The 27,168-nt window shown below is 42.5% G+C and overlaps 4 protein-coding genes across 8 annotated transcripts in view; all 4 read left to right on the top strand.

The window, feature by feature from the left end:
- filip1b (filamin A interacting protein 1b) overlaps window positions 1-2,621 on the top strand; it is a 31,447-nt gene extending 28,826 nt beyond the window's left edge. For 3 of the 4 annotated variants that reach the window (XM_076756087.1, XM_076756088.1, XM_076756090.1), the window contains one exon: window positions 515-1,208. In XM_076756087.1, coding sequence (XP_076612202.1) covers window positions 515-715 — 201 coding nt within the window. In that variant the 3' untranslated portion in view covers window positions 716-1,208. Of the gene's footprint in view, window positions 1-514; window positions 1,209-2,068 lie in introns of those variants that run through there. The other variant, XM_076756089.1, reaches the window with a different exon arrangement.
- A 585-nt stretch (window positions 2,622-3,206) lies between these two features.
- On the top strand, window positions 3,207-8,968 carry LOC143336149 (cell cycle control protein 50A-like). Its single transcript, XM_076756092.1, has 7 exons — window positions 3,207-3,711; window positions 4,252-4,371; window positions 4,474-4,581; window positions 6,064-6,151; window positions 6,245-6,391; window positions 6,492-6,698; window positions 7,014-8,968. Exons 1-7 carry the CDS (start codon window positions 3,469-3,471, stop codon window positions 7,205-7,207), a joined length of 1,107 nt encoding a protein of 368 aa, XP_076612207.1. The 5' UTR covers window positions 3,207-3,468; the 3' UTR covers window positions 7,208-8,968.
- A 517-nt stretch (window positions 8,969-9,485) lies between these two features.
- cox7a2b (cytochrome c oxidase subunit 7A2b) lies at window positions 9,486-12,024 on the top strand. Its single transcript, XM_076755570.1, has 4 exons — window positions 9,486-9,607; window positions 9,953-10,042; window positions 10,893-10,977; window positions 11,775-12,024. Exons 1-4 carry the CDS (start codon window positions 9,590-9,592, stop codon window positions 11,828-11,830), a joined length of 249 nt encoding a protein of 82 aa, XP_076611685.1. The 5' UTR covers window positions 9,486-9,589; the 3' UTR covers window positions 11,831-12,024.
- Window positions 12,025-14,009: 1,985 nt separating this feature from the next.
- The window catches only part of col12a1b (collagen, type XII, alpha 1b), a 119,506-nt gene continuing 106,347 nt past the window's right edge, over window positions 14,010-27,168 (top strand). The window contains exons 1-9 of one of the 2 annotated variants that reach the window (XM_076756291.1): window positions 14,010-14,084; window positions 14,971-15,082; window positions 18,579-18,695; window positions 21,068-21,211; window positions 22,641-22,700; window positions 23,537-23,800; window positions 24,734-24,898; window positions 26,097-26,270; window positions 26,818-27,108. In XM_076756291.1, the coding sequence (XP_076612406.1) occupies window positions 15,007-15,082; window positions 18,579-18,695; window positions 21,068-21,211; window positions 22,641-22,700; window positions 23,537-23,800; window positions 24,734-24,898; window positions 26,097-26,270; window positions 26,818-27,108 (1,291 nt within the window). In that variant the 5' untranslated portion in view covers window positions 14,010-14,084; window positions 14,971-15,006. Of the gene's footprint in view, window positions 14,171-14,970; window positions 15,083-18,578; window positions 18,696-21,067; window positions 21,212-22,640; window positions 22,701-23,536; window positions 23,801-24,733; window positions 24,899-26,096; window positions 26,271-26,817; window positions 27,109-27,168 lie in introns of both variants that reach the window. The other variant, XM_076756292.1, reaches the window with a different exon arrangement.

The raw sequence follows: 27,168 nt of genomic DNA, 5'->3' as shown, positions 1-27,168 counted from the left end.
AAATTCACTCCTTTTAACCAAACACAGACACCAAGTCACCAATTTGGATGTTTCACTTTTGCACTGTGAAAGTTAAATTTCCATGTAAGAAGCTTTCTAAACTCTCATAGTATTACCCAACCTGTTAGCAATTACTATCCAAGAGGGATATGTTACATGTTTCTCAATAACTTTAATCACAATGATGTTTCTTGGAATAAGTCATGCTTTGCCGACCAACATGTTCATATTTTCAACACTCTTCCTGTAACATATTTTATGAGAAGCTCATTGAAGTGTCTGAGTTAGGGGAGATGGACAGTGATCTGTAGCACCGTGATCCTGGAACAGGGCTAACCAAAAACCATGCTAACTGCAGAGCTCACCTCTTCTTTATTTGTAGTCCCTGCTTAAACATAACAGTGATATCTTCGAGACAGTTACATAAGAACAGTTAACAACAGATCAGCTCTGTGTGTTTGTGTTTCTGTGATCCGAATCCCTTCCTCATGGTGTTTTGTTGTTTATGTTCCAGCCCAGTTCGGATGTGCAGTCAGCTCGGAGCGCAGCCACACGGATCCCTGTGTCAAAAGGTATGAAACCGAGCAGCAAGGCGGTTCTGGGGGTGTCCACAGTGACGAGATTAGAGTCGCGGGCCGAGAGCCAGTCGATGAAAATTGAGCTGAGGAAATCCACAGTTTGCGGCTCTGCTTCCACAGCAGGAGGCAAGAGTTGAGGGTTAAATACGCCGCCACGGCAAAGACTCAGTGTGGACGTCTCATGATCGAGTTTCTCGCCGAATCTGCTGCCAAATATTAGTTACACATCAGTATACATGCACAAATGATGTGTGTGTGATGACCCCTCTTAAAGCAGCTTAGCTTCCCAAACATTGTTTTATTTTAATCAAACCTCCAGTTTGCATTTCTGTATGTTTTATGTTATTTCAGGGGCAGGTTTTAAAAGTTTCATGTGTTTTCTTAATTTCCACCGGTTTGTTTTTCATGAAGCATCTCTGCATGTCTCACAAAGCATTTTAGTGCATTTTGATTAACTTCATCTTGGTGATATTTGGCAGTAGCTCTAGACTACATTTTTCATAGCATGTGTTCATTTCACCACCGCTTTTGGAGGTTTCCAGTCACTGAAGCACTGTGAATTGTTTGTGACAGTATGAATTGTCATCATTTGTGACAGGCACCAAAATAAAAGCTATTTATCTCTGAACCAAGTATGGCATTGCTTTGTAGCTTTCATTTGTTCATGGTGAGTGTGAGCTTTGTGTGACTTACAAACGGGTAAGAATCAAGCAGGAAACCTCCATGTTATTAACCCATGAAAGAAGTCTTTTTACCTCTTACATGAAGATCTAACTTCTACCAATGACATGGAAATAAAGGAACATTGCTGTGTTCAAAACACTGCATGATCATGTCAAATCTTTGTGTTTGCAGTGCACATTTCCGTATCTCATAATCTGATCTTTTCAGCATTACACCGTGCGCTCAGTAAGCATCTAGCTCCCTCTTGTGGACAAGTACAAAAATACAAAATGACTCAGGGATCTCTTACTGTCAGGCAGAAACCGATACCACTTAGAAATCTGACAGCTCTGAACTTATAAATCAGATTAATACCACAGCGGTGGCCAAACACATCCTCTGATATTTGCCTCACTGCAATCTCTGATTTTACACAAATCAATAGAACACAATTATCTGCAGGCTATAGCGTTTTCTGAGAGGAAACTGGGGACAGAAACAAAAGGTTTCATCTCAACAAAATGCTGCCTTCATTAGCTTCTAATTATCTAAGAGCTGGGAGGATGGGACGCTGCGAAATACTGCTGATGTAAGGAAACAAGGGGTGACGGAGGGATATTAAACAATGCAGCGAGGACTGAGCGATGGTGTGGTAACAGAGTGTAGAGGAAGCATCCAGTAAACATGAAGAGAGTGTTTTTGTTTCAGCTGCAGCATGTTGGCCATCACCTGAGGCTGCTGCAGAGAGCTCTTGGGCTCTTGAGCTAAAATCAGACTGCAATGTGGCCTTCACGGACACACACATTAGTTGTAATCTTCCGCCACAGGTCTGCTGCTGAACACCACCTCAGTAAACAACCGATGCTGAGCTGAGATCTCTGATGAGAAGAAACCTGAAGGTGTCTGATGGCAGACTTCCCTCCCTCCAAAGACTCCTGGTTGAAACAGTGAAGTGCCTTTTCACCACTTCCCTTCACAGCTATGACAGCGTTCCTCTTACATCTTGTTGAACAAACAAGGCTGCAGGTTGAAATGAAGAGCTATATGCAGACAGTGTTATCTATGTGCTATGCAGTTTGGAGCACAGTCATAACCTGAAATGTTGTACGTTCACAGCAAAAGCTGTGGTTAGTTAGGGTGACCAGTGGGAGGAAATCAGTGGCATGTTGGTTTAAAGTGTATTTCATGGTATGATAAACATAAGGAGTTTTCAGGGGGGGTTTTTTGGTTAAAAAAGCCCAGGATGAAAACAGTTTTCTGACCACTGAGACTCTTTAATCACACAGATGTGATAATGCATAATGAATGACCTGTTGTTGTGGATGGAGGCAGGCACAGAATAGATGACTACATGTACTTTGAACGGTTCAACAGTGGATTATCTGATAAAAAATAAAATTCTATCAACATCGAAATTAAAGACTACTTCAGCAGTTTTTGTGTCTCATTATTTCATCCTGTTCATCTCATTGGAGACGTACAGTAAGATACTATGCACATTCTTCATCCCTCTAATTTCCAGTGTTCTTTGTGTAAATAAATTGTTGCCAAAGTTTTTTCTCTGCTTTGAAATTAATGCCTATCATGCTTATATAGTATGTAAAGTATAAAAAGTTTGCCCAAGATCTTAAATCTAATATACTCGTTACGCATCATTCCATGAAAAAAAACACATCAGATGTGTGACAATATATTTAGTTTAGTTACATGTGACCTATTTTATAAAATATCAGAAAGGTGTAGGTGTCCTCTAAATGCCCCACAAGTTACCTTTGATGATTTATTACATAATTCCGATGTTCTTGACAGCATTTTAAGGCAGCAGCAACCGCCACTGCGAACAAAACTTTTCCAGTTACCACCCGCCCTACTCTGATTGTGATTGGACTGATTGCTGTAGGAGTGTCAGGACCAGCCAATCCCACTGTAGTAAATTGTTGACGTCACCGCGCGTTACGTTCATATACGTTCTCCTTGTTTGTAAACTTCCTGGGGGAGCAGTTGTAGCTAGCTCTTCAGCTAGCCGCTTAGTCATTAAAATAATGGATTAATTCACAAAGCAACCAAAAACAAATGACAACATAATTGGGCAGTTTAAGACAAAAGTCGTCATATGTCAGCGCACCAGTGTGGCTTCAAGTCTGGTGTCTTTCCAAGTTCGTGACAGCGGGGAGCTAACAGTGTTTGGTGGCTAACGCTAATAATTTAGGAATTTCAAGCAGCAGTCATGATGGCCTCTAGCTACAACGCCAAAGATGAGGATGGACATATCACCGTGTCCGGGCCTGGTGGCGGGACTCTGCGGAGCAAGAAGCCCGAAAACACCGCGTTCAAACAGCAGAGACTGCCCGCCTGGCAGCCCATCCTCACCGCGGGCACTGTGCTCCCTGCCTTCTTCATCATCGGACTCATATTCATCCCCATCGGTATCGGCCTGTATGTAACGTCCAACAACATCAAGGAGTTTGAGGTAACGTAACTCTTCATGACATGCCAGAAGAGGGGCAGTATGACACCTGGATTAACCGTGTAATGATATTTTACATAAAGACATAGTGATACAACATAATGTAGTTACTGCCTGTGCAGCTGGCTTGAACACTCAGACCACCGAATTCCACCCAAAAAACGTTCAATTTAGTCTGACGTTTCATACCGGCAAATTTCCACAAAAATCAGCTTGCTTTTTCCATAATCTTCTTCCACGTACGTTACCAATATGTGAGGCATGTTGAGCTTTAATAGACGTCCACTGTGCATAAGAATCTATGGTTGGTCGACATTTCTGATTTTAATGAAAACGCTAAAATGGGCGATTTTTGAATGGAGTCTGGCGTGATGGTCTTTCACAGGACAGAACAGTTCGTGGGGATTTAAGGATATGATGAATAACTTGTTGTTTGCCGCACTGCCCGTTTATATTCTTATATATTGGCGTACTGGCTTAAAGCACATGTAGCTGCTGTTCTGACAAGTTCTGTATTGATAAAGGTTGCTTTCCTGCTTCCAGGTTGATTACACAGGTGTTGACATGTCCAGTCCCTGCTTCAACTGCTCCCAGAACTTCAGCTGGAACAGCACAAGGCCTTGCACCTGCACAATACCCTTCTACCTGGAGCAGCCATACGAAGTGAGAGAAATGTGTTACGTGCTTAAAACTTCAGGTGACTGTCCATAAATATTCCTGCAGCCAGTTTGAACAGTTTGTCTTTTATACATTTATCTTACACAGAGCAGCGTCTTCATGTATTACGGCCTCTCCAACTTCTACCAAAACCACCGCCGCTACGTCAAATCAAGAGATGACAGCCAGCTGAATGGAGACATGGAATCCCTCATGGTATGACTTACATCAACAAGACGTCTCCAGTAACACATGACAAAAGGCATTTTCACACTGCTGAAGCTGCACGGGGCAATGCTGCACGAGAACACGACATTTCAACTTCCAAAGCCATAAATCCAGAGATGGCTTATTAGTGACACTTCAGTGCACATAGAACCAGACTGTCAGTCTGATACTCCTCATTCAAAGGATGCCAAAGATCCAAAATTGGCCAAAGATCTGCTGTCAGTGAACTCTCTCTCTCTCTGGAGGAAACATTCACTCAGCACCATAGCCGCGGGAACGTCTTCTGAAACAAAACAAAACAAAAAAATCATCTTACCTGCATCACAGGGCTCCACACGCGGCCTTTCGCTCCATGTTGGCACTAATGAAGACTTTGATGAGGGCAGCAATATCCAGCCTGTCCAAAATATCTCCATGGTCTTTCATGAGAGGAAGGTTGGTGAGTCTTTTTTGGGTGATTGTGGTGTAACCACGCCTTAAGACGGTGCAGGGGAATCTCCTCTGACGTCTCCAGTCGTCTCCAGCTGGGCTCTGTCAAAGTGCAAGGGAAGTTTGAGGCAGTCTGCATTCCCTGTTTGTTCTTTGGTGGCTGCTTTGATAACCACGTTCTCCCTGAGAGCTGCTGTTTTCATTCCTCCTTGTTCGATTCTCCTCTTCAGCTCCTCTGTAACTAAATCTACGGCGTCGCTGCGAGTGCTGCGCTTCTAGCTCTGGCTCTGTTGTGTGCCTATAGTGGACTGCCGTTTTTGTCGCTCTTTGCTCAGCTGGTGTTTTCAGTCCCACTGTGGATACCCTGTTCAGCATTTCCTCCACCACTGTGTCATCATGAAGTGCTTCCATGTGCTTTCTTGCTTCTTGCTTATACAGACCTCCAGTCTTGGCTCCAGTCTCTCCCCTTACACTTTTGTCGTCTTTGAGCTGCTCCACAGTTTCAGTGATCACTTTGTGTGCATTACACACGCGCTTAATAGCTACTGTGCGTACGCACCATCTTGTTGGACATATGGCCAGTATATTAACCGCCTTGGCGCAGCCAAACGTCAACTCGAAAAGCTGATGTCAACAACATTAACGTTAGCATCAGCTGGGTCCTGGCTCCGGCGATCAAGGTGCTCAGTCCGCTCCCGATCCTCCTGGCGGAGGATGGCGGATTGTGCTGGTTGCAGTGGTTTTGCACTGGTTTATTAAGAATGCTGTCGTTTGTTCAGTTTCAATCTTCATCTGTTGGAAAGTTGCCGTCTTCTGTTGTAAGCACAAACCAAATTAGTGTAAAAGCTCAGTTTTTTCAGAGAGACTGATTTGAGAGTTTGTTGCAGCAGGAAAGAAAGTTGACTTCACTTCGACTCTCCCGTTCGTAGTGTGACCGTACACCTAAAGAAACAAGCCAACATACCATTACTTATTTGTGCAGAAACACGTCTGCCAGCATGCGGTGTCATTAGTCATTAGTCACCTTCTCCTCACTCACAGAGACCCAGTAAGGAGTGTGAGCCGTACGCGACTCATGACAACAAGCCAATCGCACCGTGTGGAGCCATCGCCAACAGCATGTTCAATGGTGAGCCTCTCTCCTGCTCTGTTGTCCAGACACAGACTATCAATATGATTTATATGATGAGTTCTAATCAACCGTCTTTTCCTTTTATGGCAGACACGTTGGAGCTGTTTTACAACGATCCCAATGGCACAAAGATCCAGATTCCTCTGACAACTACAGGCATCGCCTGGTGGACCGACAAGCATGTGAAGTTCAGGAACCCTGGAGGCAACAACCCAAACCTCACCGCTGTTTTCCAAGGTACCAGCAGCAGCTCTTCTTCTTCACTTATTTGTAAGTTTTCATTCAGTTAGGTTGCAGAAACGTCAGACTTTCACTTCATCGTGGCTCTCTGTTCCAGGTACAACGAAGCCGGTGAACTGGCGCCGGCCCGTCTACGAGCTGGACACCGTCGCAGAGAACAACGGCTTCGTCAACGAGGACTTCATCGTGTGGATGAGAACTGCCGCCCTGCCGACCTTCCGCAAACTCTACCGCATCATCAATAAGACAAGCAACATGGTTCCAACTCTGCCGCGAGGAAACTACACTCTGGAGGTGGTCTACAGTATCCTTACAGTGAAAGTACGAGCACCAATAAAACTGTAAAAATAATCCATTAAAAAATAAAAGTGTTGCATTCAAATTCCTGCCAAAGTCAAAGGACATAAGTACTGGTCTACAGATTGAGTGCTGGTTAAAAACCCTTTTCCGTAAACAGTATCCCGTCTTATCGTTCCGGTCAGCCATTAGCTGCTGCATACCAGCCGTGAACAAGTACAGACAGTCACGTGATCAGGTGCCTTTGTCCAAAACGCTTTCACACAGTGTTCAATTATTGGAATACCAGCTTGTCTACTGGTCTTTAACCAGTTGAACCCAGATTATCCTGTTCGCAGCTTCGAGGGCAGGAAGCGGATGATCCTGAGCACCATCTCCTGGATGGGAGGCAAGAACCCGTTCCTGGGCATCGCCTACATCACCGTGGGCTCGGTCTGCTTCTTCCTGGGCGTCGTCCTGCTCATCATCCACCACAAATGTGGGAACCGCAACAACAGCGCCGACATTTCCAACTGAAACGGCAGCTGCCCTCCAGCTCACCTCTGCTGCCGCGGACGCTGATCCTGTGACACATCTGCCAACCTGACGCCAAACATGTAATATCCACACCGACTTCTTCAGCTGTGTTTAAAATCGTTCGACGGTGGCTGATTATTTGCCAAACTGAATGGAAAAGTAGCCAAAAATTTACAGCCAGCGCCAACGTCTAACAGCTTCTAACAGATTTGGTAGCATTAGCATAGCATCAGACTGATGTGTCATGTGATCAGCGGCCTTTAGAGCCCAAAATGTCCTCAGAGCTCCTACACAGGTCTGGAAACGTAATGGAGATTTAAAAAGATAAGATCCATGTCGGGACAAGTTTGGGAAAATGTGGAAAACGACTGCAGCGCTTTGCTGGGACCAAGACGGCGAGGACGCCGCCGACTCCTCCAGCGGGAGTTTACATTCCACAGTTAGTTTTTTTTTTTTTTTTTTTTTTTTAAGATCATTGGTCTATGAAACACCATGATGCCATGTCCTCATTCAGAGAGTAATCAGTGGTTTTAATCATCAGCTGTGATGCCATGCCTTCATACACACACTGCTGTACACTGTAAAAGATGGGGGTAAAAATCTCTTGTTGTGGGAAAGATGCTCGTCGCCATTCATCTAAAAGGTGTCTGAAGACATGAATTTGGGAATTTCTTACGGAAGCCAAGAACGGTCATACTAATGCTGTTATTGATCTCGTGGCAGCTTTCTTGCGGTAGCAGCCTCATGTATCTTGCCCTCCAGAAAGCAAACGGCAGATTTCTTGAGATAATGAGACTATTTATCAAGAGAAAACAGCTTTTCTCAGCCAGCAGCTGCTCAGATAAAGCTTTCAGAGTGACAGAGGTAAAGATGCTGTGCTGTGAGACACACCGTGACCACAGCGTCTCCACATACCTGCTGTCAGCTTCATCAAGTTAAGACTCCAGCCAGAAAAGAAAAAGCAGCCTGGAATGGGTTTGAAAAGTTTGGCCCTGACTTTCCAGGCCCCTGTAGGACCTCTAAGACGGTGCAGTGAAGGGGAGCTGGAGCGTTGTTAGGTGAAGTCCTGAGTTGCATGCTGGGTAGCAGAGATGTTCGCCACAGCGGCTTGTCTTTGTGCCTCGTCTCAAACGTCAGCCCACTTTCAAACGAAAATCACGCTTTTACCGAGTCGTCATGAGAGGGAAGGCAAACGTCTGGAGCTGGGCGCCATAGAATTTAACGTTTCATTTTTATGTAGTGAACATGAAGAAATGTTGGAAAGCCAGTATTTGCACGCGGAGCTCAGGGGTTTCGAGCTTAAGGTTTAAAGGCTGCTGTCTTGGTTTGAGGAGCTGTAAGATGTGAGTGTGTAAATCTAATCCAGAAGAATAAACATGGTGTCGTAGCTTCATTCAGTGCCATTTACATGCAATAATAATAGAATATCAATAGAGCATGACAGAGGAGTAACTGATTCAGTACATGTGATTAAATGTTAATGTGTTTGTCATCCAGTATTTACATTGCTAAGAGTGAATCTAATGCACACAAGTAGTTTACACCCAAGTCCTGCCTTTTTTAGCTCTTTATGAGCTCAGATTATACATTAACATACACGCTGCATGTTGAAATGTGCTGTGTACAAGTTTATTTATTTGAATACATCTCATCAGGAGAAATTGTTACCTGCATTTAACAGAAGCACTAGATTTGACTTTTTTTATACTTCATCTGTGTTGTGTTGTTGCTTTAAAGAATAAATTTATCATTTAAAGTGAAGCAGGTTTCTCTGACTGCCATGTTTGATTGTTCCTGGCTTTGCCTTATCAGCTTTGTTTTTTATTTCTAAGCATAAAGCTCAGTAATCAGCGGATAAATAAATGAGCAATAATATCTATTATTCAGTACATTAGACTCAGTGACAGTCTTGCAGAGCTCAGTTAATGTAATGCAGTTTTCCCATGATCTCACAGGGTTTGTGGAGGTTACCTGTGTTCACATCAGCAGCCACTCTGCTATAATATTTCTCTGCGCCTTTGGCCCAGCAGTGGTTTTGGGGCTATTTCTTTGGCTTTTGGTCAGTCTACAGAGGGGGGAGTTGTGCTTATGAATTAATACCAAGGATAAAGTATTTGTAAAAGGCATAACGTATTACAGGAATCTTGTCAATATTGTGATATCCGAGTGAAATAAACGTTAACCCACCCTATCTTCGAGAAAATGTACTGGACAATGCAAATTGCAAGTCAGAGATAAGTTCCTGTGAAACACTGCGGGGGGCAGCAGAGCGCACAAAGTAAATACAACCTGCCGTCAATATCGGGAAGAAGAAGCTGAAACCGGAAGTGCAGAGTTCCGGTGTCCTTGTGCGACAGAGGCAACTGAAGACGGATTGTGAAGATGAACAGACACATATTTGTAAGTCTGTTTTGCACTCAAAGTTTGCGTTTGTCTTGTTGTACTATTATTTAACCAAGCAGGTAAATACACGGTCTGGAAGTCGGCGACGAAAAGACAACAGCGGCTGCATTAGCTACAAACTGTTAGCTAGGGGTCATAGCTAGGTAACTTAACGTTACGATGTCGCCGGAAGAGTTAGCATTAGCTTAGCTTCCGTGCTAGTCCTACGAGCATTTTTACCACCTCTAGCCACTTATACTTTATTCAGATGTGGTCGGACATTAAACTTGTTAAAAGTGAGTTCAGTGTGTCGTTCGTGTCCTCTTGTGTGTGATGACTTTGCCTCTTTCTTGTTACTCCCAGGCGCTCCAGCAGGTGGCGCGGCGGACCATCGCCAGCTCTGCCCGCCGGCAGGCTGACAACAAAGTCCCACGGAATCAGAAGGTGTTTCAGGTAAAACGACAATAAACTGCTTAAATAAAACTGTAATTCATTCTGCCAAATGTTAAAACTGCATTTTGCGGTCAAAACATGTGCAGTCACATTTATCACAGTGTCAGTGGTTCAACAGTACTGTGTGATCCCTGTGCCAATAGTAATGACATCAGTGTAAATAAACATTAGTAATGACTCAGGTACTTGCAACTCTTTGAAGCCTCTGCCCCCATTTGTGCCCTCACTGTGATATGAAGTTGTGTTATTGTTCGAGTTTGTTGTCTAAGTGAATTATTATTTTGCTACACTCTGTAATATCTTTACAAATAGTGCAGTCACATAGTATTAATGATGCCTATACATGTGTGTGTGTGTGTGTGTGAGTGAGTGAGTGAGTGAGTGAGTGAGTGAGTGAGTGAGTGAGTGAGTGAGTGAGTGAATCTTGACCTGTTACCCAGCAGCAGGCTACATCTCCAAAGATGTTTTGTGATCTCACAGTTGTCTGTGAGTCCTGAATGTTTGCCCAGAATGAAACCAGTGTTGGATCCAACGTTTCCAACAACTGTACCAGTAACAGTTGGATCTGGCAGAGGTTAGCAAACATTATTAAAGCACATTCATGGCGTCAGAAGAGAAAAGCAAACATTTCTGTATCGTTCTGGTCGGAGAGTCTGCGAGATCCCCAGAATTTTTGGAGATCCAAACTGCTGCTGGACAACAGGTAAAATTAATATCTTGATTTTGATGCTCTCGTGTGTTTTTGGGGCAACAGGATGGTGTCTGTGGTGTTGAGTCAAAGTAAACTACAGTGTCTGTGTGTATTCAGTGCCATTCGAGTCCAGTTTTCCATCATGTTTCTCGCCTGCAGGAGGATAATGGGATGCCAGTTCATTTAAAAGGAGGCACAGCTGATGCTCTGTTGTACAGAACAACGATGGTCCTCACTGTCCTGGGTGAGAAATTCCCTCTCTGCTTGAAACTCACTAGCTTCTTTCCTGCAGAGTTCTTTACTTATAATTTCTCTTAAATGCTAGATTCTTAACTAGAAAATGTTCTGAGACCTCTGCCAAGGAGGCAGTCAGTGCTCAATACAAAACCCACAGTTCAGCTACCAGTGAGGGAGTCCTTATCTCATCAAAGTCACTAATGGAGACAACAGTATTTGAAATTGGTTCAGTACTGAGCGAGAAGACAGAGACAAGACAGTAATGTTTGCACAGCTTCCATGTCTGTCTGCTTTAAGTGTTTGCTTTTGCCACTGACAGGCTCAGATTGTTATTCTGTTGGTTGGGCTACGTTATGGAAAGGATCCATACAGAGATAGACCTTTTAGTTAAAGAGTAAGATCCCTTTATTTAACCAGAATCAGCCATTATATTGTTCTCCCATAAACCACCAGACTCCATTTACAGAAACAGTAATTTTATCCACAGAAAACACTCAGACTGCACTGACATCAGAGAAGAGGTGGTTAAAACAGCGCTTAGAGCCGGAATATTTTCACATCTAACTTGGGAATTATTATCACCAGACATCATGAACAGAAGGATTTATATGTGTCTGCTTCAAAAAAAACAAAGTAGACCTAAGCGCTCCAGTCAGCAATAATTTCCCACCCTGAAGATCATGTTTTTTATACTTTAATGAAAGTCGTACAGAAATGATTGTATCTGTGTAACTTGTTTAATCTGCAGTCCTAATCCAAGTGTTCAATATCATGTCCAGCTAAGCAGACTTATTTTCCTTTCAGGAACTGGGTATGTTCTGTATGAAGTGGTGAAGGCCGCGTTCCCTCAGAAGAAATAACTCAGCCTCTGCAGCTCTTTCCTTTAAAAATCCGACCAGCAGCCCTTATTGTATAAAAAGATGATAGTCTGCCATGAGTCCCGGGCTGCGCGTTTCCTCTCATGGTGGGGTGCTGTTTGATGTTCATGGGATCAATATTTATTTCTTGTACTGTCTCTGATGACTTGAGGATCAATAAAACATTCTTCTCATGACCTATGGGTCTGATCACTTTGTTTACATACTGTGTTTAAAAGACTGATTAAGACAATATGAAAGCAAAAACCCTTTAGTACTATTATCTGGATTATTTGTTGGAGTATTTCTTCCAATCAACACACTTGCAAATACATGTTAAAGTACATGCAATGTAAATACTCCAGTGCAAATGCCTCACATTTGTCCTGAAGTATAATACTTGAGGTTAAGGGAGGGAATAATGAAGTAAAACAGTAAATACTACTAATGTAATGTGGCTGAGGTGACCCTTTAAACATCACCAGCCAGACTTCAGTAAAAACGTCACTTTAATAAATTGAGATTTTAGAGATAAATTTAGGAATCAGAGCAATATTTTCAGTCTTTTTACAAAGTATACAATCTGTGCCAAACATGAGTGAACTACTTTGAAATATTGCTTCAAGTAAATGTGTCGTAATCTTTGTACAAAAGCAGGAAACTCTGTATTTCCACAAAGCAGCAGGTTAACATGTCCTGAGTGGGTGTTCAGTTTTCCGCCACTAGAGGGCGACGTTTGCTAAGAAATCAACAGACTGTGGGCCTGTCAGAATGAAATCAAGCGTTAAAGGATTTTTAACAAAATACTCCGTCTGCATGTAAATAATGACATTCTGTTGGAGGTTTGCTGCTTCTGTACACACAAATCACTAAAACTTCCAGAGGAGGGATATTTAATTTGGTAGGTACCTTTCATTCAAGTCTTGGGTGGATTCTTCTCTGTTGTCTGTTTTAATTTAAGTCAGCCTGAAGAAGGAGACAGCCCCGGGCCCGTTCTGCTATCTGTCCACACCCACCACAGATCGTTTGACAGTTTAACCAGATGAGCTGCAGCTCTTCCACCAGAAATAAAGCCCAACGCTGATCAGCACTCAGGAATCTGCTGAGTAAGCTGACACACTTCTGATTGGATGCTGCTGAAAACCACAAAGAGAAGGTCCCTGTGACCTGCCAGCCTAAAAAAAACCCCCCAAAAAACGAATCTGATGGTTTGTCAAACCTTGTGTGAAGTTTTATTGATAACCACAGAGTTTTCTGGTTTTATCAAAGATCCAAATGGTATTACGGATTGTAAGACTTCGACAGCAGTGTTGAGGTGACGCTCTAACAAATGAGATGATGGGGCTGCTCAATCACTGCAGTACCACATATGGGACATTGGGGGGCGTTATAACACATTTTCAGGGCCCTATAAGTTTGGACAGTGACTAACATCAGATTTGGGGGGCGCTATACCGAATCTGGCAATTTTCATGCGCTGTGATCAAATTTTGAGGTTCAGGCCTTCAACACATTTGGGGATGCAGACAGTTTGTAGGGTTGAGATAACTGATCACTGGAAGCCACATGTCACATTTGGGGGATTTATTACAAATTTGGACGTAGACCTCGGACAATGTTGGGATTTTGTTGCAATATGCTTTACCTTTATATCTCTATGACTCAGTTCAGAAAGGGTATTGTCAAGGTTTTGCACAGGACCTCTTTTAACCGTCATAATTTGTAGTTCGGGCAGCTGTTGCTGCTTCATCAGACCCTGCTGAGGAACCCAGAAACTTCTGCTCCGTCCCTGAAATCAGGAATGAAAGACTGACTTTAGTTTACTAGACTGTGTAATATTTTCCCATTGATTCACGAAATGAAAGAGGGGGTGAAAGCCTGTCAGTTCCCCTCCGCTGATCCCCCTCTTCCCGAAAAGCAGGTCTGCGCTGCTGTCTCCTTGCGGCCGAGACGCACAGAAGCCCTCCATCACCGGAAAGGAATGCAGAAAACTATGTAAAAGTTTCCGATTGTGTGAGTGTGTTTGTGTGTGTGTCTCCCAGCACTTTGAGAGGTTACACATCATTTTTTGGCCCGGTTGGATGTCGTAAGAGCTCGCGGCGGGGCAGGCAGAGCTGGGAGCAGCCCCCCTGTTAAGTAGCAGATTGTGTGGGGAGTCTTCCCACTTGGAAAGAGGCTCGCCGACGCGTCTGGGAACCAAAAACCCGCGGAGCTCTCTGACTTCAGCACCGGACCACCACACGCTCCCTTTTCTCAGGTTTGGGGTCTACAACAGAGACTTAAACCTTTTTTGTTTTTAATTTCTTGAACCAAACCAAAGAAATTCCACAGTCTTCTCTGTAGGTCAGTCCTGCATGATTTTTTTTTTTTTCCCAGTTCCAGGTGAATCATTTGTGTTCCAGGTGATAATATGGCACGCAGATTAAATAATGTCTTGCAGTTTTAAAGGTTGTGTTATTTCCAGATTTTATTATCTCTAATCTTCCAATTTTAAAGGGGATATTTCGAGAGACCCGTGGACTAGTTCTTGGCAATGTGGTGCGTAATTGCGCACGGCGCCAGGATTTGATGTTCGGTTATTCTGAACGGTGGAAAGACTTTCTCTTCGTTACAATGAGGATATCTCATCAGCAGACATATTAGATACTAAATTGGACATTTTGCAGTGTAGTTTCACCTGAATTTAAGATGCTTTAGGAAGAAAAACGCATCTAACAGGACAGGAGACAGATTTGCCTTTGAGCGCCTTTTATTCTAACCGTTCTAACGTTTTCCATCATATTAAACCGGCTTTATTGGTTGCTTGAAGCTGCTCCGTTGTAGCTTTTCGGACTTAAGCCATTCATGCACTTTTTTTTTTTTATTATTGTATTTGTTTTTTGGTATCTTGGGAGCAGTTTTTACGAGCGCAAGGATCGTGGAAATATCATTTTGTTAAACATTCCTGCTGTGAAAGCTGCGCTTTGGGGTGGCCTTTAAGCAGCTTATTCAATCTAGTGTAGATTTAGATGATAATAGGTTTGGACTGGGCAGGTGATGGAGACCTGACCGCCACATTTTTCGCTTGAAGGTCTTGTGAAACCCTGAGGCTGCTGCGGGGCTGCTGCTCAAAGGTCTAACCGCCTCCTTCGTTCCTCTCGCAGCTTCATTCATGCGCTGCTGAGCCAGAGGAGCTGAAGATGAAGAGTAGGCTGTCTCTGGCGGCGGCTGCCCTCCTGGCACTGCTGCTGTCCTCCTCTCAGGCCCAGGGTCAAGGTAAAGCTTCTTCTCCTCCTCCTCCTCCTCCTCCTCTCTGTGATCCAACACATCTGACTTCACCTCCTCTCACCTCTGTCTTTCCTCTGCCTGCAACGTGTAGCTGCATATTTAGCCTGAATAAAAAAAAAAAATCTGACAGAGAAAGAAAATGTGTGCGTTTGTGAATTGATTTGCTGAACTGATTTGCCTTTTTCAGCCTTGGGTTAACCTTTGATTGTTGGTTTTTCTTTTCATTCGAATAATTCCAGTTTCCTCCAGGAATGTGCAAGATTTCCTCTTCAAGAGAAAAACAGTCGCAGCTTCAGATATCTGGTTTGAATTTATGAATAGGAGCTTTTTTCCTCAACCAAACCAGTAGCACTTCTGAAGTGGCTTTAGTCATGGATATAACTTGCTTAGAGCACTGACGTAGCTGAGAAAGCACAATGAATATGCGCTCTAGTTGGTTATAAGGCAGCCACTGTGAAAAAAGTCTTACATTGTTCAAAAAGCTTAATTATTTTGCTTTCCCAGCAATCTGCTGCTTTTTTAGCCCATGGAAAGAAATGTATTAGCCTTGAGAGTGAATAATATATATTAAAAAAAAAAAAGGAAGGAAGAAAGACATGTATTTCAGCGTCTACTGCATTGAATGTGAGGCTGTACAGCTGGAATAAATGTCCATCTGTAGGTTAACGTTTCCTCTCAGACAGATGTAGTTTGATCTTTTTTACACCAGGAGGGGCCCTTGCTCAAAATCTACTACCTATTACTGTACATTTCTCCAGTTTCAAAAAAGAAAAAGGAAAAAACCCCAGGTGGCTTGTAGCCAAGTTTCCTTCTTTCTCCTGATGGAACGGAAAGACAAAATATGAGTTTCACATTATTTTCCAGTGGTTTTAGAGGTTAGGAAAGGAGAAAATCTGCTCCTCCGTGCCTCTGGATTTTCTCTCAGAATAAAAAAGTGCAGTAAAAACTCATCAAATCAGCAGGAGGAGGAGAATCTTTCTTTTGTCTCCTTCCAGGAGAGATTCTGACCTCCCGTGAACCCCTTTAATGTGCCGGCGGAGGCCCTCGCTGCCTCTCCAGAAGTCACGGCATTGTATTATGGTTGTATCATGTGGAATGGTTTGACACGCTGGGGCCGGAGCTAAAGGTTCAAACAGGAAGGCCTCTGCTCTAAACTGTCACATTTAAGGTGAAAAATGACAAAAGCAGTTTAGAGCAGAGCCCCAGATGCCGAAAGCCTCAAAGAAAACCTGCATATGAGTGTGTGTGTTTGTGTGAGAGTGTGTGTGTGCCTCTGCTTTAAGAGTTTTTTGGGTAGTTTTTGGCCATTTGGAAACAGAAGCAGCATCCCGCGGCCCTTGAATTGACTCACCAGGTTGGTGGATCCTCCATTTTTGACGTCCTGTCACCCTCCCGGTCAAGCCCTGACCGGGTCAGCCGACCCTGAGTCTTGGCTTTACGACAATATTTTCCAATGATATTCTTCACTCCCACACTAACAGATTCACTGGTTGGCGGTCTAGATCCGTAATCTTTTAATTCTAGCTAGATTAGATGTTGTACAAATGATTTCCTACTTATGTTTTGTTCCTTTAATGTGTTTCAGCAGTTGTGCATCTTCAGGAGAATCTGTGCTGCTGCAAAGGTTCATAAAAAGAGCCCAAACTCCAGAGCTCAGATTATTGCAGATTAATGTTCCTCCAGCATGAGATTAACTAGACGCACCTTTTCCACCAGCTGTGACATGAAGTCAGATCAAGTTCAGGTACTTACAGCCTTACACCATGGTCGTTGGGTGCCCCCACCCTCTGAACTGCTTTAATGACACAGGATTGCGTTGCCTTCATGTCCACAACCAGACTGATTAGATGAGTTGTGAGATAATCTTGTCATTAAGCCACTTTAACTTGTTTAATTGCAGATTTTTGAGTTATTTTAGAATTATTTTAAGCTCTTATCCAGATGAAAACCTCCAATTAAAGTGAGGGATAACCTGTAATGCAGCATGTAAAAAGGGTGCATTATAGCAAGCTAGATTTTATGACAGGCGACCTTTTATTTGTATGAGTTTATGGTCTCATTCTGCACCCCAACCTGAAGAATATCATTTTAAAATATTTACAACAAAATAACCTGTGGTCCCTCGTGTACATGGAAACTTTTTGTTCCTTGCTCCAAGTTGTTGTAAACAACTTTTCATGTACACGTGCATGATTCCCCATGTCAGTGATCACCAGTTAAACTTTAATGTGTGTGCACTTTTATCCTGTTTGTTGGTTAATGTCACAAAGACCAGCGGTTCTTAAATTACAGTCCACATCCTAAAAGGATTCTTGGAGTTTTAACTGGAGGGTAAGTTTGTGACAAAAACAAAAGATTCTGTGATTCAATTTCTCTTTTAAATTTGGGTCTGGAGCTGAAGTAGTTTAAGAACCTCTGGTGCAGATTTTTGGGAAACGAAGGAGTAGAGAAAAGATGTACACGTGTCTTCACCGACCTCGTGTATTCTTTTATGAGGTTTGCAATGGAGATGACGAAAGTGATCTATCAGATCTTAATCCATTGTATAATCAATACCGGAGAGTTTCATCAGATTTCTGTGTTTTTGTTGTTTGTCAATTCAACATCGTGAGTTGGATTGAGGTCATGGACAGTCTGCTGGATGTCAGCCGGTCCATGTTGTAGTTTGTTGACAGGAGGGAAACTTCATTTTTATTTAAAGTTGCTGGTGATTTTCCAGAATTTAAAAAAAAAAAAGAAGACATTTTTGGATACAAACCAAAAAAAAAACAAAAACAAAAAAACAAAACAGATAATCAGTTGGTTATCTGTTAAAGTGACGTATATGGAAGCAAAGAACCATTGAAATTTTATCAGCAACTACATACCTATTTGTAAAATATAACCACAACTGAATACTTAATGTGTACTTCATGAAATCATTTACTTTGAGGAACCATCTGTCTGATTTTAATTTTGATTGCTCAAAACCTGAAATTCCTTCTTGGAAGTTTCAAAGCACATCAGTTCAGATGGTTTTCACAGTAAAATATTTCAGAGCTTTTAGATAAGGTGGTGTTAAGTTGTAGGTATTTTTTACGACTAGGTATGGAGTTCTTTATTCATTTTTGCCTAATTTGCTTCCGTACGCTCGCTCACAGCCCAAATTTCTCGACCTGTGTGTGTTTCCTTCCTGAATGTTCTAAACTGTAGGACGATAATGTCGTGTTGTTTCGTTGTGTTTCTTGTCTCACTGTGTTTTTGCTTGAGTTGTTGACTGTGGCTGTTCGCCACTCGAGCTCAAACGGAGGTCATTTTTTCGCCAAAATGGCCTCCCTCACATTTGTGGTTTGGTTTGTCTTGTGTCGTTTGCTTCCAACAGTGAACTTGCCAAACTTCACCCTGAAAGTGTTGACTGTTGGGAAAAGCCTTTCAAATTTCACATAACAATACATTCACCTCCCCAAGCTGCAGGATTAACTGTGTCTCCTTCTTCTCTTCACAGTCGACCCTCCATCAGATTTGAGGTTTAAGATTTTAAATGAGAACACAGTGCAAATGCTCTGGAGCAGGCCACAGTCGAGGATACAGGGCTACAGAATACAAGTGACCTCAGACGCAGGTGGGTGCTCATTAAACCTGCGAGTTATGTCCTGCCGAGCTCCAAACATTACAAGTGTCATAAACTCTCTTAGACACCAATCTGCCCGACAAGACTCAACACTCCCCGCAATTATCCAGAGATTTCTGCAGACATGTTTGGCTCCGGGAACTCTAATGATAAAAGAGGAGAAAAAAGAAAAACATTATCACTGCCATGGAAAATTGTCAGCCTTCATTTAACTCAGGAGTGTAGATGTCACGTCCATCAGAGCTCATTTAACACTTGAGGTGGATTTGAAAAAATAGCTAAGAGTCATATCAGATACCTCTACTAACTCAAAATGAACACTGAATTTGATGAAAGGAGGAAAATCCGCTGTCATGCTACCAGTGATGACCTTTCTGCACCTACACTACAAGGCAATTGTGTGCTTTTTGTTTGGGGCTATTTTTCCAGGGTTTTCCCCTTTGTTAAAGTGAAGACAAATATCAATGCTGCACTATAAAATTACATTTTTGAGATTAGTGTGCATCAAACTTTGTGGCACTGCTTTGGGAAAGGCCATGTCCTGTTTCAACATGCTGATGCTCCCATGCAAATAAGCCAGGAGTTTTATTGCACCAGCTTCTGTGCCAGTTCAAACTTTGCCTTGTTGTAACTAGCTAAAAGTAAGTGGAGAATTATTTCTAATTAAGTGGATATTTACACATCACTAGTACCACACAGACTAGTTGTTATGTAGAGATTAGTTCCAACTAAATATTTACACCCTGTAACTATTAGGTGTAACTGTTGAGTACATACTAACTTAGCTAACTGAACCAGGAAACTGACGGCTAATGCTAGCTTGCATTTTTACATTCAATAACTACTAACTTAGGTGTAACTGTTACATACTGTTGGCTAACCGGACCAGCTAAGTGCAAAACTAACATTAGCTGGCATATTAACAACCAGTAACTGTTACATGCTGTTAGCTAACTCAACTACTGTGAGTAACTGAAAGAGCTAATGTTAGCTTGCATTTTTACAGTCAGTAACTGCCAGGTGCGATTGTGCTAATGGCTAACTGAACAAGCTAACTGAGAGAACTAATGTTAGCTTGCATATTTATGTTCATGAACTGCCAGGTTTAAATGCTACCTACTGTTAACTGAACTAGCTTGGTGACAGAGCTAATGTTAGCTACCATATTTACATACAGGTATAACCTTTAAGCACGGTTAGCTAACTTAACTGGTTCACTAACAGTTAGTTTGTCAGTGTCTGAGGTGGGTTTTCACTTTGGAGAAAGCCAGGCTAGCTTTTTCCGCTTTCAAATCCTACTATGCTAAGCAATGCTAACCACCTCATTCCAGTTCTGTATTTAAAATTCCCATGAAACAGCTCACTGGGTGTGATTTGATTTCACATATTAACGTGTTTCATGTAAAAACAGGAAGCTAGGGAGGGACTTGTTGAGGATATTGACCTACTATATGGCAGGAAATACAGTATCGAGGTGGTTTTCCTGCCAGGTTTGGCTCCTAGCACCCCTGTTGGTGAGTCAGCAAATAGGACTGCTAGCTGCACAGCTAACAACGCTAACTAGCTAACGTCAGCTACAGTTAGCAGCAGTTAACAGTTACTTTAGCAACAGGTGCAGCTATCTGTCCATCAGGAAACTCCATAGGTCACATAGAGTTGTGGCAGAGCAGTCGGAGTACGTAAAGGGGGGAACCAGAGGGTATTTTCACCATTAAAAATGTTCCAGTTTCACCCAAATCAGTAAGTAAAGTTTTGTTTTTGTACTGTAATCAGTTAAAACATTTTCAATAATTTTTCAGGAGATGACTAGCTCTAAAATAGCATGAAGAATAACTACAAAATGACTGTCAGTGTTGAGCCAGATAACTATAGGTGACAATTAGCTAACTACTGTGATGTGTCTGTGATGATAAACACCCATTTTGATTTCAAGGGAGCTTTAACACGGACATGAGACTGATATCGAGCTTCTCATTCACTCTTGGAATGAAACAAAGTGTATTTGGTCAAATGTTGAACTATTATTTCAATGTTTGACTGCTAACTTAGTGATAAAATGAAAACTTGAGGAGGACAATTAAATTCTTTCTAAGAAATCAAGTTACTTTAAAAAAAACCTGTCGACTTTTTCAAGCAAATGCATTTCGGGAGAATTGGATTTAATTGCATTTAATGATTAAAATAATGTGTTTAATTCCCAGCAATGCAGAAAGTTTGAATCAGATTGAATCACACTTTTGTGCGTCTACGCGGCTCTTCCAGTCCTCGGGTCAACAGTCGGACTCGGGTTTTTCTGAAGCCCTGTTTTGACTCTTGCAGAAAGTTTCCTAATGTCTTCCCTCTGACTCTGTGCATTCTTGTAGAGGAACCAACAAAAGAATTTACTCTGCCTGCATCTGCGACTAAGACCTCCATCTCAGACCTGAGTCCAGATGTGGATTATGTTGTAACGATATCTGCGTACGCTGGATCAGAGGAGAGTCTGCCCATCTCCGGCCAGATCACACGTGAGTCACCGTGTCCCCGACTGTGTGTGTGTGTGTAAATTAGCACCAGACATCCAACCAGATGCTAATAAAAGTTTGTCTGCAGCTGGTCTACTTTGGCAAGAGGTCACCATGATGACAATCTGCTTCAGTCTAAGCACCAAAGTGGCTGGTAAAATAACTAAAGGCCCCATGTACTGAGTGGACAAAATAACAGGAACACCTCACAATAGTCAAGACCAGAGTGTATTTCTATTATTTTGTCCGCCCTCTGGTTGTCATCATCTCAGTTTTACAAGACGTTACAGCTCTGGATGAGAATGACATTCTTCAACACGTTTACAAACAGAAGCAGTCTCACCACTGACTGAAAGCCTGTTTGGACGGATTACAGGCGTCCTGCAGCACAGGGAGCCAATCAGGACAAAGTCCAGTGTGACGCATTTGCTCCTGCAACTGTGTTCACAAAAAAACCCATTAATTTATATTTTACCAGTTATCGAGTTCAGTTTTTATTATATGTTTCCCCAAAACATTCTCATTCTCTGCTGCTGTTTCTAAGGACAAGATTGAACTTTGCAGCTCAATATTTGGGTGAATTTTTGGGATGCACTGAGTAGGTTTAGAGCTTTATTTTTCCACAATGTGGAAAAAGTCTTTGGCTTCATGACTTTCTTCATAAATTACAAAACAAGACAAGTGAAAAAAGACAGAAGGAACAAAAAATAAGCAACACCATTTCACAGTATGTTCTTGAAATGAAAATAAGAAATAAAATATAGAAGGGATTGGGTGCAACCAAGATGAGCATGCTCTCTTCCTGTTTTTGCTTTCTTGAGGACATTGTGGGGCCTCTAAAAATCCTTCAAATTCAGAAAAATCATGCTTTCGCTGAATTGTTTATAATTCATATCCTGGATGTGATAAGAAGAGCAGTTTCAGGAGGTTAAAAGTCAATAAACGTTAAAGTCTCATTTGACGTTACATACAGATCAGTAACTGAGTCGTGACCCAGATTTCCAGCAGTGAGTGAGGTCTTCACTAATGTCATGGCAGCAGTTTGGTGGGGACGCCTGCTTGGCACCACCGCAAACACTGATGATCTGAGCTGTGGAGATTCCCTGGAAATCTGTCGGAAACAATGACATCAACTCATTAGTTTCGCCATTTGGGAGCTCCTTTTGTTCATTGTATATATGAGAAGGAAATGTTGCACCAGAAACCCTCAGATGAGAGAATAAATCTCATGTATGGAAACAAAAGGCGAGTTTGGATCCAGTTCGAGTGGTCTGCCATTTGTTGAAGAAAAACAGGGACAGTTACTGGACAGAACATAGTTCACAAGATGGCGTTAGAATGAAGATTTGGGTTTTCTGTGTATGCTTTTAACAACAGTACAGATGATCTGAATCGCCTCTTCTAATTACATGACTGTGTTGTTGTCTTTCAGTTGAGTCGAGCGGCAGCACGAGAGGAACTTCAAGGAAACCGGACACTTCAGACTCACTCAGTAAGTACTTTTGTTCATTCATTTTCAACCTGAATTTGAGGAGAGGCTTCACTCATTGCTGAGATAATGAGTGGCAAACATTCCAGTCCTCGCTGTGCCTCCTCCACTTTTCCACTTTTTGCTCTTGGACCTTCCTCCTCACTGCTGGGCGGCGTCCATCAGCGTGAGCTCAGCAGCGATGGGAGGCTCTTACCACACAACACCCCATTGTATCGCAATAATCAAAATTAGGCCCCTGTAAATCTCTGAAGTATTTGGTCATCGGTTTGGTCCCCTGACGGCCAGTTATGCCAATGTGGAGGAAGCTGCACATGCTCAGTGTGGGGGTCGTAGGTGGGGCGGGAGGCTGCCGCCGGAGCCGGGGGAGCAGAGTGAGAGGAGCCCAGCCCTGAAGTGCTGAGAGAAGTGGAAACCATTACAGATGCTGATTTACAAGAGCGCTGCTGCTGCTGCCCTGGCCCACTTCTGCACAAGATGACGAGCTTGTGCTGATTTTTCCTTCGTTTCATGAGAGGAAAGTCAAAAGGAAACTCCCAGAAAGAAGAGCGAAGCAGAGTCCTGTGACCGAAAACACTGCAGTCTGGTTGAACATCCAGTGTGAGCGAACAGCTGTTTAAGGATTTTAAAAACAACCAGAAAATAATGAATGACGAGCTTTAAACACACCGAGAACACTGAGAATCCCACATTTCTGTTAAAATTCTTTCAAATCTTTGACTGTTCTTTTATGCTTTAGAGGAGGGTATCTAAACTCCAGAAGTGCCCCCGTGTATGATGTTCATTTTACCTTTCCTTTTTCTTCTTCTGCTCCCTCTCCCTCCTCACTTTTCTCCCAGAATGCTCCTTCAGCACCATCGCCGACGTGGTGTTCTTGGTGGACGGCTCCTGGAGCGTGGGCAGGCCCAACTTCAAATACATCCGCAACTTCATCTCAGCGGCGGCCGGCGCCTTTCAGATCGGAGAGGACAAAACCCGGGTGGCGGTGGTCCAGTACAGCAGTGACGCACGAACAGAGTTCAACATGAACACACACTTGACCCGGCCGGCGCTGCTCCGAGCCATCGGCTCGATGCCGTACAAAGGAGGAGACACCTTGACAGGTACAAGGCTACTCTCCTTTCATGTTAGATTTGTACACTCTTTCTGCAGGTTTTGTATAATTATTGGTATCTTTTAGTTCCCTATAGCTTAATTTGAAATAAAAAAATATACAGCTTTTTAAAAATTTACTTTATATATAAGTTTTAGTACTTTTTTCTTCCTGTGTGTGCAACAAGCAATGAATCATGACTTTTCCAGAATATTTTGCTTTATTAAATTCTTTCATTCATGTTTCATGTGACAAATGAAATGAAGTTAGCTTTTTTCTTTACTCATTAATTGTATTTACATGAAGAAGTACTCCAAAAAAAACCCTCAGGACCAACTGGAACAATTCTGTATTTCTTTAATCCTTCACTTTTTGACCCATTAAATGTCATAATTGACATTTTAGATCATTACAGAAACAAATAGTGTACATGTAAATACTTCAAATACTTTTTCTTTGCATTAACAGCAAACAACATGTTTCACATCCGTTTCATCAGGCATTGTCTGTCAATTGGGGAAGAAATCGTAGGGCATTCAAATCAGGAATGAAAAATAACTGAAACCATAGGAATTACACAGTTTGATTTTGTCCCAGAGTTGAGTATTTTGGTGTCCCAAAAGCCCCTCAGCCCCTAATTTCCTGCACTGGACTCAGCACCTGACTAAATTATACCTCTGTGTGGTGGATGTCTGATCTACTCATTTTTTACATTCCAATTATAGCAGAATGACTTTGTTTGCATGTAAACTTGTGAGACTAAACTGATAGTTTCAGTCTACTCAGCAGCAGCATTGAATGCAGTCATTTTTCTCTATTATTATTATTATTATTACTATTATTTTTCGTGACTGTAATCAGGACATGTTAAATCTACGCTTTGTAAGCAGACACTCCCTGGCTGTGCATCATTTAAACCCTCATCCCTGTCTCTGTGCACCAGGCAATGCCCTCGACCACCTCCTGAAAAACACTTTCAGCGAGGCAGCTGGCGCCAGGAAGAGTTTTCCCAAAGTGCTGGTGATCATCACAGATGGCAAATCTGAGGATCCAGTGGAGAGTTACGCCAGGCAGCTCAGGAGCAGGGGGGTGGAGATCTTTGTCCTCGGTACGTGGCCAGAACAAGTTTATTACATTCCACATCTTACATTTTCCATTCGCATTTAATGCTTTTAGCCGTCGTTCGTAACAAAGGCAGCTTGTGATGACGTGAAAACAGAAGGTGAAATTCCTACATCATTAACATTACAAGCGAGTGATAGCAAGTTTTATGTATGTTTATGCTCGAGCTTCACTGTCAGACTTTCCACAATCTGAGGATGGAGAAAGTGAAGTGGGCTGTTGCTATGGTGTTAAAGAGGGCTGGTGGTTCAATAATAACAAGCTCGTCGTCTGCGCCTCTGAAATCTGCTCATTGATTGAAAATTACTCAAACATAAAACATGCTTTCAGCTTTTGAAGAACAAGATGGTTTCTCAAGTTTTCTCAAATCACAAAAATGAGGTTGGCTTCCTGTCGGCTGAAGTCAAAGATACATTTTGACGTGTCTGACATTTAGATATATTAGAAAACTAGTGTAAGAAAACTGATTTCATGAGCACTAAGGAGCAGAATATTGATCCTTAAAGTGCTTAAAGCACAGTGTAAAAATGGGCAGTTACAAGTAAAAATCCTGCGGTCAGACGTATCCACAGTAGAGTACAGTTTAGTTTCTCAATCATCACATAAAGATGTTTTTATACTGTCAGAAGAACCAAGGAAAGAGGGAAAAAAAGAAAGAATCAAGGGGAAAAGAATGTAGTGGAGTAAAAAGAAGAGTATTTCCCTCTGAAGTGTAGTGAGTAAAAGAAAGGCTCCAATAATCAAGTGCAGAACTGCACTCAAGTACAGTATTAGAGTGAAAATCCTTTGTTATTTTCTCCTTCAGATCAGTAAGTTCATATAGGATTGTAAAATTCACCAGTCTTAGAATGGAGTCCAACCAGTTTCATATTTACTGCCCACGCTGTCAGACTTTCCAGCCGGAGTAGAATAAAAAAGTTGCGGCTTGGCGTTTTTTTTGTTGTCGATTGGTGGCGAATCCAGCTGGAGAGCTTTTAATATGCTAACGAGGAAAACAAATGTTTGACTTCACGTCTTTACAGATTGCTCTTTTCATCCAGTCCTTACAGATGCGGAGCCTCTGATACGTTGATCCTCTCATGATGTGATAATCACAGTGGCTGCAATGGCACAATTTCCCTGTTTTAATAGAATATCGCTATGAACTCACCACAGCTTTTTTTGTTTTTCTTTGTCCGTTTCAGGTGTCCAACAGGCCGATGAAGAGGAGATGAAGCTAATGGCCTCCACTCCACACAGAAGTCACATCTATAATGTCGCCAGCTTTAACGCGATCAAGAACGTGCAGAGAGAGCTCATCACTCAGGTGTGCGCTGGCGTCGACGATCAGCTCAACTCACTCGTCAGTGGAGAAGAAGGTGAGATGTGGTGAAAAGTACTTTTATACCAGGTTTAAATGTCACATCCATCCAAAGTTATCCATTTTCAGACTCCTATTGTCCCTTTGGACGTTTCCTTAAAGCAGCGCTTTAGAGAGATGAGAAGGTCAAAACCACTCTCGTGTCTGTAGGCCAAATATAAAGCTACAGGCAGCTGCTGGCTATCTTAGCTTTGCATAAGGACCGGAAAGACGGGGAAACAGTTAGCCTGGCTCTGTCCAAAGGTAACAAAACCTACCTACCCACATCACTGACGCTCCCTTATTAACATGTTCTGTGTGGGTAGCTTAATCCATAAATCTTGATCCAGAGCCAGGCTAGCTGTCTCTACCCTTTTACAGCTAAGCTAACAATGTGCTACTTCCAGTTTCATATTTAACTGACAGTTACACGAGTGGTATCAATCTTCTCATCTAATTCTGAGTGGGATTTTCTATTTTTAGTCATTTTTATTACTCCTCCTCTGCACCAACATCATCGTGACATATTTATTGCACAGATAATCATATAATTCTGATATTTGCAGTCGTTGAGCCAGCCTCTAACCTCCAAGTCCTGGAAGTGGCCTCAAAGTCCATACGGGTGACCTGGGAGGCCTCTATTGGAGAGGTTTCAGGATACAAGGTGCAGATGATCCCCATGCTGGCCGGTGCAAAGCGGCAGGAGCTGTACGTGGGCCCGGGCCAGACCTCGGTGGTGGTCAAGGACCTTTCTCCAGACACAGAGTATCAGATCAGTCTGTTCGCCCTGAAGGGCCTGACACCCAGCGAGCCCGTCATAATCATGCAGAAGACACAGCCACTTAAAGTGTCCCTGGGTGGGTACAACACAATGATACAAGACTGATATACAAATACACTAATGCAATACTACCAAT

Source organism: Chaetodon auriga, chromosome 18 (assembly GCF_051107435.1).
Source record: "Chaetodon auriga isolate fChaAug3 chromosome 18, fChaAug3.hap1, whole genome shotgun sequence".
Classification (NCBI taxonomy): domain Eukaryota; kingdom Metazoa; phylum Chordata; class Actinopteri; order Chaetodontiformes; family Chaetodontidae; genus Chaetodon; species Chaetodon auriga.
Note: the sequence above shows the minus strand (reverse complement) of the source record. Positions and strands in the feature narration are given on the sequence as shown.

Excerpts from the sequence above, each read along its gene's own strand:
- LOC143336149 (XM_076756092.1), top strand. The coding sequence starts at position 3,469 with ATGATGGCCTCTAGCTACAACGCCAAAGATGAGGATGGACATATCACC. Across the intron at positions 3,712-4,251 it reads ACAACATCAAGGAGTTTGAG|GTTGATTACACAGGTGTTGA; the intron begins GTAACGTAACTC and ends TCCTGCTTCCAG. Across the intron at positions 6,152-6,244 it reads CGCCAACAGCATGTTCAATG|ACACGTTGGAGCTGTTTTAC; the intron begins GTGAGCCTCTCT and ends CTTTTATGGCAG.
- cox7a2b (XM_076755570.1), top strand. Across the intron at positions 10,043-10,892 it reads GGAATCAGAAGGTGTTTCAG|GAGGATAATGGGATGCCAGT; the intron begins GTAAAACGACAA and ends TCTCGCCTGCAG. Across the intron at positions 10,978-11,774 it reads GATGGTCCTCACTGTCCTGG|GAACTGGGTATGTTCTGTAT; the intron begins GTGAGAAATTCC and ends TTTTCCTTTCAG.